The sequence below is a fragment of the Thermobia domestica genome, chromosome 9 (assembly GCF_964235325.1).
Source record: "Thermobia domestica chromosome 9, izTheDome1.hap1.1, whole genome shotgun sequence".
In the NCBI taxonomy this organism is placed as follows: domain Eukaryota; kingdom Metazoa; phylum Arthropoda; class Insecta; order Zygentoma; family Lepismatidae; genus Thermobia; species Thermobia domestica.
Genome location: NC_137462.1, coordinates 202,932,320 through 202,945,579, shown reverse-complemented (window position 1 = coordinate 202,945,579; position 13,260 = coordinate 202,932,320). Strand labels below are relative to the sequence as shown.

The window sequence follows — 13,260 nt, the reverse complement described above, 5'->3', positions numbered from 1 at the left end:
CATTAGGAAAGACAAACATCTACAGGTGATAACAAGGGAGGCAGTCAGTAATAATGTGTGGAACTTTCCTTACTGTGGCACAAAACAAATCTCACCTTTCCTTCCTTTTAAATATCTTGAGCCGTGACTAAACGGTATTAACAAACAATTTGTCGCCGTTTGCTGTGCAAAGACTGCTACAGAGTGGATGTTCCAATAGGTTAATGCGACTACGTCGTTAGGATCACTAGAGATTGGTGTACATTTTTAGGACTAGCTTGCCACTTCCTTAGAGATAAATCCGATGGAAAACCGAATATATTTTGTGTTGTTCGGGGTACGCCAGCGGCATCTAGCACAGCAATGTTTGTGACTTGCAGGATGCTATCCCTGCCAAATGGACTCAAGTACCATAAATCTATTGTATATGTAGATGGAGGCCATATTGTATCAGGTGGTGTTACGCCATGACTCGTTCATTTGTTATTAGAAATGCCATTCTTATTTTGAACAGTGTTTGTTGCCGCTTCATAATGTTCTCTTCTTTGCACCGTACCTTCCCTTGTAAATATTAATATGTCAGACATCTGCGGTATGACACGTATCTTTTCTGTGCATCCCTGCATTTCTTGTATTCCTTGGTTTCAATATGTTTAGCATATACATATTTGTAACATTCTTGTGATTTTGCTACACATCTTATGAGATCTGCTTTCTTCCCTCCTCCCCTACTTGTCGCAGTAATGCGAAGACGACTTAATATACATTTTCGACATTAGTTTGAACTTCGAATACCCCAGAACTAGGAAGTATAATAGTTTCATTATTCTTACAGTGGCGATTGTCAGCATTATTAATTCTTCAGAAGATTTTTAATTAAATGCCAAATATAATGTTAACTAACTCTATGACTAATAGACACAAAGATACCACCGCAGCCCATCTTTGGATCTTATTTTCGTATCCTATCCTATCCTATCCAATCTAGTTAGAATTGTTATTAGTTAACTGTATGGTCTTGATTTACATTATCCTCCCACGTTATTCTTCGTCCATCTAAAGGCCTCTTCCAAAAACTTCCCAGCTAGAATTCTGACATTTTGCACATATTTTCTGTGTAGGCGTTGTGTTGCACTCGTTTTAGAAGTTTCGATCTTACTGTTCTTACAATATTTTGTGAGAAATACATATTTTAAACTTCTGCACATTATGTAGCTTCCTTGATTTTTCATTGTCTCTTCTATTTTAATAATAATAATAATAATAATAATAATAATAATAATAATAATAATAATAATAATAATAATAATAATAATAATAAGAGTGTGATATAATGTTGTATGAAATCGACTATAAATATTTGCTCTTGTTTTAATAAATAATGAAGAATATCCTTCTGACACCTCGCGTAGAGCCGGCTCTACTGAAACCTTTTGTAGGGTAATTTCTACACTTCAAATTTTGCTTCGGCAAACAATAGCAGAAGCGCCTTATGTTGCGCAATTGAACAGCAGTTAAGATTCCTGCGTCAGGAGGATATGCTTAAAATGGATTAACCAGTTATGTCCTGATTTGGTCCTGAAGGTATCTCGAAAAGAAATGCATTTTTTCCTTCCAAAAATTTATAGATATTTAAGTCAAAACACGCAACGAAACTGCATTACTTATTTATTGTTCAACACAAGAACTAAGACGCTTGAAACTTTTTTTTTCTTTTTGCTGTAACACAAGTTTTACATTATCCTCTTCATAGAAATTTCTTTTCTAATCATACAACACCTGTAGACAACAGACTTAAATTTGTAGTCGAAATGAATCGTTTCAGAAAACGAAAGAAATGAAAATTTAAAAGAGCTAAGTCTAAGAGTACTGGAGTATTCTTCCAGTCAAATTGAACACTTTTGACACGAATGTGTTCAGTTGCGTTATGGTGAAATAATCTGGCATTTGAAACACGTCTATTCACAAACAAGCGACGCAACTTCGTTAATATGTTAGGTGAGTGATTTTTGTCACAATAGTCCCAAATGGGAGAAACCTCACCAGGAGAACGGTTAGTATGTCTTAATGCATGGAGTAGAACTTCTTAACCAGAGTAAGCGACTCTAAATTACTTCGAAGGCGGGAAATGTAGTCTTGCCATATGATATTGAAAACTTAATTTCTGCATTCATCGTCCGTTACTGTATTTTCCAAAAAAAATTAGTCCTTCGTGCACATAACGCAACAGATAGTCCAAGGATGACATGAGCGTATTTTACTGCAGCAGCTATAATTATTGCTGTAACAACAGAGATTAAGCTATTTAGATGAATTGCTACTCTTCATAGAGCACAAATAACGTACTTCCCATCAATTCTACTTATTTACAGTAGGTGGTCATACAGGAGTGATGTTAGCAAATTCATCATTAGATATTGTTCTCCATGATATTTATTATATTGTAGCACATTTCCATTATGTATTATCCATAGGTTCAGTATTTGCCATTATAGCACGAATTATTCATTGATTCTGTCTATTTAGAGGAACAACAATAAATCCAATATAATTAAAAATTCAGTTCCTAGCTATATTTATACGAGTAAACATTCCCTTCTTTGTACAGCATTTGCTAGGTTTAAGAGGTATGCAGCCTTTTATTTTTGTATCAGGTTCAATGGCACTTTTGCATACGAAATGGTCTGTGCTCGTAGATGGGTGTGTTGATCATTTTGAACTGTTCCTTCAGTGCATCTGACACTGTCTGCTGTTACTTCGGTTGGCGATGGTGCTGTGATTCATTCGTTCATCACCAGACGTTTCTACCATTTCTTTCGGAATTTCATTTGAAGTTTGCCATTCAGTTCACAAAATTCTGACTACACCCTATTGCTACTCCTTAAGACGACACAAAATAGTATGACATTGTTTGATGTTGACAATAAGGCGAGAGACGATCCAATTATTCCAGTTAGCGTGAACTTCAAACAAGTTATCTCCCAACTTTTAACCTGCAAAGAGAGAGACGGAAAAAAAAAATAAAGTGTTTGGTAGTCTTCGATCTTTCGTAATATAAGTTTTAGAGGTTTCAAGGGAGAAAGACCAAGTTTGTCGGCGAGCGCACATTATAGCAAAAATAATTGTGAAGAAATTGACATGGCCATAGCATCAGTTGCGATAAAACTGATAATCTTAATCTTGATGACGTTGATAATTAATCCAGTTGGTTGTTCCAAATATCCAAGGATAGTTGCTGTCTGAACAGAGTTTGAAATGTAACTTCGGAACATAATTGTGTATGTGAAACACAGTAACAGAGCGTAGTCTCACAGAATAGGTATAGCTGATATGGATGATAAATTACTATTATATTGGCTTTTCAGTATAGTGATGCACTTAGAATTCCCAAGCTTTTATCATTTTATTCAAGAAAATAATACTTTGTATAGCATATTTTAAGTAGCAATATTGCATAAATTTAGCATAGAAGTGATGGTCTTTAGAAAAAGAGTATTGTTTTTGGAATTGTCTCTTAATACATCATTCTATATTAGTTTATAATAAGATAAGTTAATCATCCCTTGCAAAAGAATATTATTGAGAAATATATGTGTGTTACAGTTTGTATTGGTTTTTAAACTCAGAACTGTTCGAGTATGAAGTAATGCTGCTCCTGTTGTTTCAAAATATACAGGATCCGGCAGGAAAACCCGATGACAGTTTTCAAAATTGAAATTGTGATTAGACTGATTGTTTGAGCCTAACCTAACCTAACCAACGCTCCATGGCGCGTGAAACGAATTGAACTGGCTACAATCTATGGTCAGCGACAACAATCATATCTGCGCAGAATTGAATTAAAAATAGAAAGAAAAGAAGAAACAAAGCTTTTAGTTAGGACCTACGCCAGTCTTGAATACGGCTCTCAGACATGGGGAAACATCTGGGGAAAAAAATGTAAAGATATATTTTCAAAACGTAGGTACGGCATGTTTCATAACTAATTGTTGTAAGCAAAGCGCTTTGAATTAGATCTCGTTCGGAAATAAAAGACCATGACAACTGTGCTACAGCTCATAGAAAAGCTGAAAGAAAAAAAAAAAAAAAACACTATGTGCCAGCGTTTCCCAACCGGTGTGCCGCGAATGGGCCGCTGGTGTGACGCGACGAAATCGAGGTGGTTGTCTCGTAGTCGTGTAGTGTCAAGATTTTATGCACTTAAAGAACAACTTCTATTCTTTCTGTCAGAAGAAAGTGAAAGTGTTGATTTCCTTAGTGATGATTCTTGGTTCAATAAAGTTACTTTTCTTACCGACATATTCCAAACATTGAATACGCTGAACAAATGCATGCAGGGAAAATATCAAAATATCCTAACTTTAAGTGACAAAATTTTCTCATTTAGGGAGAAACTCTCATTTTGGGAGATCAGAATTAGAAAACAAAACAAATGTGACATTTGAGATTACAAAATGCTGTAAAATTGACACAAACCTCTCAACACTCATTTCTAGAGGTCTGCGCGGATATAAAATATCGCATCTGCATTCGTACCGCATGCGCAGCATCTCTATCCGCATCCGCAGTCTTCTATTCGCACCCACATCCGCAAATAATGAGGTAGCAAATATATACAACTTACATATTCTATAATAGTCATGATTTCGAAAATTTTTTAAAAGACAATTTAAATAGATGTTGAAAAGAGCAATAAAAGGACAACTTTCTCCTGTCATTTCTTCTTCTTTTGCTGTCACTGAGTCACAAGCTTCAAAGACACTTATTTTGATTTTGGTTATTTTTCAACCGGTTTTAAAACTTTTAATTCAAAACAAACGCTTCTTAGTGCTCTTTCCACCATCTTCACAAATTTCATAGCGTTTTTTTTTTAGGTAGGGAAAAGAAGTAGAAAACCATATCCGCAACTTTATCCGCTATCCGCACAGAAACGAAATATATATCCGCAGATACCCGTTTTGATGCGGATATCCGCGGGCATCCGCATCCGCGCAGACCTTCACTCATTTCAGACACATTGTCTTTGTTGTGTACCAATGTTGAAAAGTATTTTCCTACGCTTCAGTTTAATTCATTTGACTGGGCGAGGGACTCCTTTGCGCCTTCTGCCTTACAGTCAGCAGAATTAAATGTACAGGAAAAAAATGAATTAGACGATGTGAGGAATGACCGAGGTTTGAAGCTCCAACACTCACAAGAAAACAAGGCATCATTCTGGATTTCTCCGGAGAGAATATCCAGCTGTTTCTACGAGGGCTATCCAGAAAGTAGATTACGTTTTCGTCTGTGTCCGCTAGGGGCGGGGCTAGCGCGGCCATCTTGGGGTCAGAGCGTTGCGCAGCTCAGTCGGCATCTAGCCGTGCTAGTGAGAGGTTCGTGCTGTGCTCCGTTAAGATACTGTGACGGTTTGAAATGTCTGCGTTAATTGAAAATCCCGCGAGCTGCGAGGTGCGTGCAGTAATAAGGTTTCTGACAGCAAAAAACTGTAAACCGATAGAAATCTATCGGCAGCTGTGTGAAGTGTATGGGGACAACATTATCACTGAAGGTGGAGTGCGACAGTGGGTCATAAGATTTAAAAATGGCCGAACCAATGTTCACGACGAAGATCGAAGTGGGAGACCCAGCAAAGTGACTGCCGAACTTGTCGAAAAAGTCGATGTTAAAGTCCGTGAAAATCGAAAGTTCACAATAACGGAACTTTCTTTGAGTTTTCCACAAATTTCGCGAAGTTTGTTGCACGAAATCATCAGCGAAAAGCTTGGTTACCACAAGTTTTGTGCAAGATGGATTCCAAAAATCTTGACAGAGGACCACAAAAATCAGCGAATGGCTGCAGCGTTGCACTTTTTGGACGCCTACAATAAGGATGGTGACTCTTTACTCGATCGCATCGTTACTGGTGACGAAACATGGGTGAAACACGTGAACTGTGAAACGAAATTGCAATCAATGCAGTGGGGGCACACAGGTTCTCCCCAAAAACCCAAGAAATGCATGCAAACAATGTCGGCAAGGAAGATGATGGCGACTGTTTTTTGGGACAGAAAAGGTGTGATTTTGGTGGACTTCCTGGAAAGAGGCACTACAATAAACGCTCAAAGGTATTGCCAAACTCTGCAAAACCTCAGAAGAGCAATTCAAAACAAGCGCAGAGGAATGTTGAGCTCTAAGATCTTGTTGATTCACGACAACGCCCGGCCCCTACTGCAAATGTCACGCGTGAAGTTCTTGAATCTTTTCAGTGGGAGTTGTTTCCTCATCCGCCGTACAGTCCCGACCTGGCACCGAGCGACTTCCACCTATTCCCAGCAATGAAGAAGTGGCTGGCTATGCAGCGTTTTGATGACGACGAACAGCTGCAAGAAGAGGTAACGAAGTGGTTGAAGTCGCAGGCGGCCGAATTTTTCGACGAAGGAATTTCCAAGCTCGTACATCGCTACGATAAATGCCTTAATTTGAATGGTGACTATGTCGAAAAGTAGTATTTGTGTGTGGCTTTCATCTGTATATAATAAAATTTGTTTCCTATACTTTGTTGATTTTTTATTCCAAAACGTAATCTACTTTCTGGATAGCCCTCGTACAAAGTTCAAGTCCCTTTTCTACATCCTACTTAAGTAAAGCAGGATTTTCTGCAATGAACACAATCAAGTGTAAGAACGGGTCACAACTGTTAACTCCGAAGCACGATATGAGGGTGTGTTTAACAACTATGAGTCCACAATTGAAGAAAATTATGAAAGAACATCAAGCTCAAGTTGAACATTAATTTTGCTTCGTGCGCCAACTTGTTTCACTTATTTTTGAAAAACTGTAACCTTCATACATTATTATTAAACAATTGCTACCGTCAATAGATATTATTGAAATAATGTACATTACTAATATTATTGAACAATTCTAACCTTCATAAAATATTTATAAATTATAACGTAGATCAACGATGTTAATAAATTATAAGTTTCATACTGTGTAACCTTTCTGTACATTTTTAACGTTGAAAATAGTATTTGTTATCATTGTTATGACCATTATTACTTCTTTATTTTGCAGAATATTTTGTAACTTGAAATATTAAAATATCATTCATTCCTTTCAGTAGAGCAAACATATATACAAATTACCTACATTTGTGTTATTAAAGTACAAGAGATTAGTTTGTTCGTTCGTTATTTAGTGCTCTTCCTTCTTAGTGAAAGGTTGGATACAGATTTCGAAAAAGAAAGTGTATTTTTAAAAACCTGAGTCCTATATTTCAGTGCAATTGTTCTCTATTTTTAAATTAGAATGAAAAATAGGCATAATGATTTACCACAGGGGAACAACCAGCGATCGAGCTTTCTTCCCTGTGAGAAGATCAGCAATCACAGAAAAAAATACCACAGTATTTTATATTTACGAATAAAATAATAATAATAATATATCTATGAGTGTGCCGCGAGAATTCAACTTACATCCGTAGTGTGCCGCAAGTTGAAAAAGGTTGGAAAACGCTGCTATATGCGTTCAAAAGCAACAAGAAGATACTTCTCAATGCCAGTAGCGAATTTTGTCTGTGTTCAAGAGTTAACGGTAGGGGGTAGTCAGTCGAAATAGGTATTACTCGTTTTATTTATCTGCTGCTTGCGGTAAAGTTGTGAACTAATTTCTTTGTTTACAAGTGATATTAGTCACACGGCAGAGTTGACAGAGATACTGGTTTTACGTAAGACTTAGTGTATGATGATGGATAGCATTGTACCTGTGCAATGTTTCACGTCATCGTTGCGTGTTTAACATGATTCTGTGATTTTATCTAACCTGATGTATTCGTACCACGAATCAAAGTTTGTTCTTCTGCACCAATGGTGGAAAAGCTAAGTAAGCAATTATAATCGAAGCAAACATATGCATGATAGAGGCACGAGTTTTTCGCAATATGCGATAAAACGAAATGCGTCAGAATTAAGTAATTTTCAGTTTCTTGACGTTTTATAATATTTTATGTGTATTTTCATTGGTTTCCATTGCGCGACAAAACGCGAAATTGACATTTTTGTGCGAATTTTTAACAATACAGGAAACAACGCGAAATTTTAAAAATACGTTTTCATTAATTTTAAAATGCCAGTTTTCTGCTGACGAAGCGGTAAAACGTGGCATGAACGGTGCATTTCGATTCGGACACGGCTATAGAGAACATGTGTGTTAGCTGTTACCATCGGAGCTGGATGGGGAGAAGTCGTTTAAATTAGCTAACCAATGGCATGGACTGGTGATAAGTGACAAACGTACAACAATGAAGGAGGAAAATGTGGGAACATGTAACATGCTTATGTTTAATGCTGAAATATAACTTGTGTCCATGTGTTTTCAGAAGACAGCAAAACTTTCCTACTCATACGAGGGGGGATCAAATGTAAACGGGATTTTTGTTCCTGAACATCAACAGTTGGTAGGATTGGCCGCGCGCTTCTGCTATGTTTAGGCGGGACCGCTGGGAGCGGAGAGAGCGTGCTGTTCGATATTTCCGGCCATTTCGTCAGTACCGCTTATGATGTCGGAGCAACAGGTGCACTCCTCCACTGCGCAACGCATAATTATAAAATTTCTTGCTCGTGAAGGAGTTACAGCGGCAGAAATTTGCCAGAGATTGACTGCACAGCTCGGGGATCAAACATTGTTAAGGACGTGTGTGTATGCCTGGCACAAAAAGTTCAAGGAAGGACGAGAACATGTGGAAAATTAGCAACACGATCGCCGTCCTCGGACCAGCATTACGGACGAAAACATTCGTGCGGTTAAAGGCATTATTGACGACGGTCGACGAGTAACTTTTTACATAAGCAACGCACAATAAATGCTGAATACTACTGCGAGCTGTTGAACAAGGCGAGAGTTGCATATCGCCGCAAAAGGCGAGACCAATCGTTTCGACAGATCCTCCTCCTGCACGACAACGCGCGACCTCATACTGCAGCTCGAACTGTCTCGGAGCTACAGGAAATGCACTGGACTACACTTGAACATCCTTCTTACAGCCCGGACTTATCGCACTGCGATTTCCATTTGTCCGGACCGCTTAAAGAAGCTCTAGGAGGGTAACGATTTGAAGATGACTAGAGTGTGGAAGAGTTCGTGCGCAACTGGTTGGTGACACGACTCTGTTCTTTTTACGATGAGGGCATCAAAAAGCTGTCCATACGCTGAGACAAATGCATTTCCAAAGGAGGAAACTATGTGGAAAAATAAATTGTAAGTGTCTTGTGGTATTCAATAAATGAATTTAAATAAAATATAAAATCCCGTTTATATTTGATCCGCCCTCGTAGTAAGTTTAGTTATTGATTTTCCTTTAGTTTGATTAAAATATATATAATTTTCCATAAGTGAAATTTACAATGTCAAGTGAATATTCAGTGTATTTTGTTTTTAGGTAATTAATGGTTTATTTCTATAATGATCTATGAATAAAAGGAACAATTGTAAAATTGTCAGCTAATATCTTTTCCACAAGAGCTACAAAATGCGAAACTTTATTTGGAAAATTCGACAAAATGCGAAATATGAAAAACGAAACGCGAAATTTTCAAATTCTTAGTGCTAAAAACTCATGCCCGTATAAGTATAACAACATACCAGAAAAAAAATATTGCAAAAATATTTCTAACATTTATGTTTTGCCTTTTGTTTACTTGCAGAATCCAAAAATCCTGTTGCTGGATGAAGCTACTAGGTTGGTATATTAGAGGATAGTTTTCTGACATTTTTTATCAATTAGTGAAAGTGTTAAAGAAACTCGAGAAAATTATAATTTTCAGGATATTTTTCATTTATTTGTGATTTGTATCGTTTGTAGACAGTTCGAAATTAGCAGATTACTCTATATTTCTGAATCTAAAACAAGTTTTTTTGCCGAATTTCGTGACCAAAACTATGAGGTCATTTTACTTTCGTAATGTCATATGGAGCTTTTATTTGCTGAACAAAATCACCTTTCTCGCCCATGACTTTACGTTGAATGCAGATTCAGTGAATCCTTGCAATGAGAAAAACTAACGGACGTCTGTATGTGATTTGATTTTTAGTGTAGTTTTATAATAAGTTCTGAAAGTACAGCAAGTATGTGCTGTAAATATATATTATTATAACCCTGGTGTCACCATGGATTCAGAAGTATTCGGTGTGTATTTATATCGGGTATATCAAACCTCGGGGCCATAGTACAGCTTCATCAGGTGTAAAGATAAGGAGAAATATAAAAACAGATAAGTTACTGGAAATAGGTGATTTTCAATCTAAAATAGTGGATTTTTCCAATCATACCAGCCATTTGAGTTCAACACTGGTAAAACGCCCAAGTTAAATTAAAAAGCAAAATTTCCAGTTCAACAGATTGTTGGAACGGAACGTAAGGACACACACACAAAAAAAATAACACGGGGAGCATGCACAATGTTAAGTGAGGGAACCTAAAACACTTCCAATCCGTTACCCAATAACTCTCTATTGTTAGTATGGTGAAAGCCCAAAGGAAGAGCCTGTAAATTGGGAAACTTCCACCAGTTTAGATTGAAGACCAGTTTAGATATTTCCAACTACTTTCGGTTTTTCGTATCATTATTTACAATGGAACACAGTTGGTGTATATATACTGTCATAACTCCCCTAAATGAACAGCCAACATTCAGCTTAATTTTGCTGATTTTGCTGATATCGGAAGTAATGTTTCCAAAGGGATGACTTCCCAATATTTTCGCTTTAAAACGGTTTTTACGAAAATCAAGAGTTAAGATAGTAATATTTTTGAAAATTTTATTTAATCAAATGGTTAGGACTAGAAAAGAAAAACTTTAGTGTATTGCTTATGGCTATAACCTTTCCTTTAACAAAAACATGAGAGAAATGTCCTTGGCAAGTGAAAAAATTTTTTGTTTTGGATAGGTCCCGAAAAATTGCGCCAGTGGTACTTCAAAATATTGTCAAATTTTAACCAAATTTTGCTCGTTTACTACATACATCTGTACCTAACTTTTCCCCGCTAAATGATTTTCAATTTTTTTGAGAAAAAAATGGAAGTGTTATTTTCGATCCACCCTATTTAGGAAGATGCGATGAATCGTAAAAGTATTATCCTTGGTTTCGAATTATCTCGTTTAATTCCAGGCTATGATAATGATGGATAGCATTGTGCGTGTATTTTTGCGGGATTGTCTCATTTGCTTTCAGTATATTCAGTGCAATTGTGTGTGATTAATTTCCAGTATCATCCATATCGTACCGAACATGGTATAATTCTGAGTTGTTAAACTAAAATTTTCATTTTTACTATAAATATTGAGTTTACAAAGAAAAAAGTCACCGACTTCAGTGTACAAAGACTGTAGAACAAAAATTTGAGGTTAGGATTTCGAATTTAATTGAAATACAGGTTTATCTGGTAGCAGTAATTATATTTTCATTATATTGTGCTTTTTTCTTCGTCCTCTTGAGACAGAATGCGGTAGAGAAGCATCGACAGATGATACCGTAGTTGACCGTCAGCCTAGTTTCTATTCATGTTCTTTCGAATTGAATTACAGTATGTGTATTACCAAACATAATGTTAGTCAAGTCATTGTATGGTTAAGTACCAACAGAATGGAAAAATTAAAGAACGTTAATTTTCATTAACTGCCGATCCCTACTCGGTTGCTTTTTCGGCCAGCTCCTATACCACTAGCCGATAATGTGCTTCAAGTGGGAAAAAAATGCACATTGTTATATATTATATGCAATAAAGGTTTACACGCCTCAAAGATGTAATGAATTTTCATGTTTACCTGTAAATACATCCACTATCAGAATCCATCTGAGTTTATAGAATGAATATCCTGGAGGATAATCGATGCAGAAATAGAACCTCTCTGTTGGATCCTGCCCTATGTAAAGGCATCCCAGTCATGATTGGTGTTTGCCCACCTCCCTTTAAAATTGTGCTTTACATTGTCCTTCCATTATCTTGGTCTTGCTAACAGTCTACCACACACTTCGCAACCTAGAACTGTTAATGTATCCAGCATCTTTTTCTCTTACGGAGTGACATGGATCACCTATCTGAGATATTTCTGCTTTTCTAGGATTACACTAGTGGGCCTTACAAGATTGCAATGTAAGATCCGTCCGTTACTTCACACTATAACTCTTCAAGGAAAGTAAATTTTTGAATTCTGTTTTTAAATTAGATAGCTTTAGCGATTATCTGACCCTAGTCCGGTAAGTCAATCCTTTAACATCTTCACCCAATCCTTTAACATCTTCACGGGTAACGGTGGCTATCCATATCCCATTCATTCATAATTGTACATTTCGTGTAACGCTAATATGCAATCTCCAAAGCAATTAAAAGTTATGGATTGCATAAACATCAAGTCGAAAATATAGTGTGTGTGGAAAGTCGCGCAACTCAAATTTTAGTGCATCAGAACTTTTGAACCGTAAGTGCGAATGAAGTGAAACTGCCACCCAGGGAAGGCTTGTCTATGTAGATATATTTGAGATATGAACTATGGGGAAATGGTTCGACTTTTGTCCTCGTTAATGCTAGAGACATACAGAACAGAAGTTTTTTTTTTTTTTATTTATTTATTTTTCTTAATGAGAAGTTAAAAAGAAACATGAATTGGAGACAGGTGTGTCATTGTTTATGGACAAATGGGAATGTTACTTGGTAGACTGGGTAAGAATGTGTCGTTCTGAAACAACAACGACACATTGACACCAAATACAAACACCTCACTGCCGTGATAATGAAATGTCGTAAAATACACTGTTTTCCGGCATTATAGTGTAATGTGGGAACACTGTAGTATCAGACGGTGTCAATATATATTGCTGGCCACCAGCGCCGTAACTTAGATTTTTTTCTGGAGGGGGGGGGGGGGGACAAGCATTAATACACGTATTTGAGCCTCCCAGAAAAGTTATTTTTCTAATTTTTGGGTCCCCTCTTTCCATCTTTTCCTTACTCGCTATGGGCCCTCCTGCATGGCAAGGTCTGCGGGGCCGGTAGTTACGCCTCTGGGCCCGTTTCATACATTACAAATTAATTAAGGGGACAATATTGACAAATCTCAAAGCCATACGAATAAATATAATTTTTAGGGCCCCAAATAGTAGACATTTTTTACTGAAATGGACCCACTACTCATTTTCTTTTATTTACTCTTTGTGTTTTATTTTGTTTATGTAATGTAGTGAACCTGTTTGATGCTTTATTTACAATTTCATGTTCGTATCGTATATGGAATAAGAAAATTT

General features: G+C 36.8%; 1 protein-coding gene across 2 annotated transcripts in view; it reads left to right on the top strand.

Annotated features, from left to right (window-relative positions):
* LOC145660537 (ATP-binding cassette sub-family B member 10, mitochondrial) overlaps positions 1-13,260 on the top strand; it is a 54,905-nt gene that overhangs the window by 35,058 nt on the left and 6,587 nt on the right. For both annotated transcript variants that reach the window (XM_081725728.1, XM_081725727.1), the window contains exon 10: positions 9,663-9,697. In XM_081725728.1, coding sequence (XP_081581854.1) covers positions 9,663-9,697 — 35 coding nt within the window. The remainder of the gene's footprint in view (positions 1-9,662; positions 9,698-13,260) is intronic.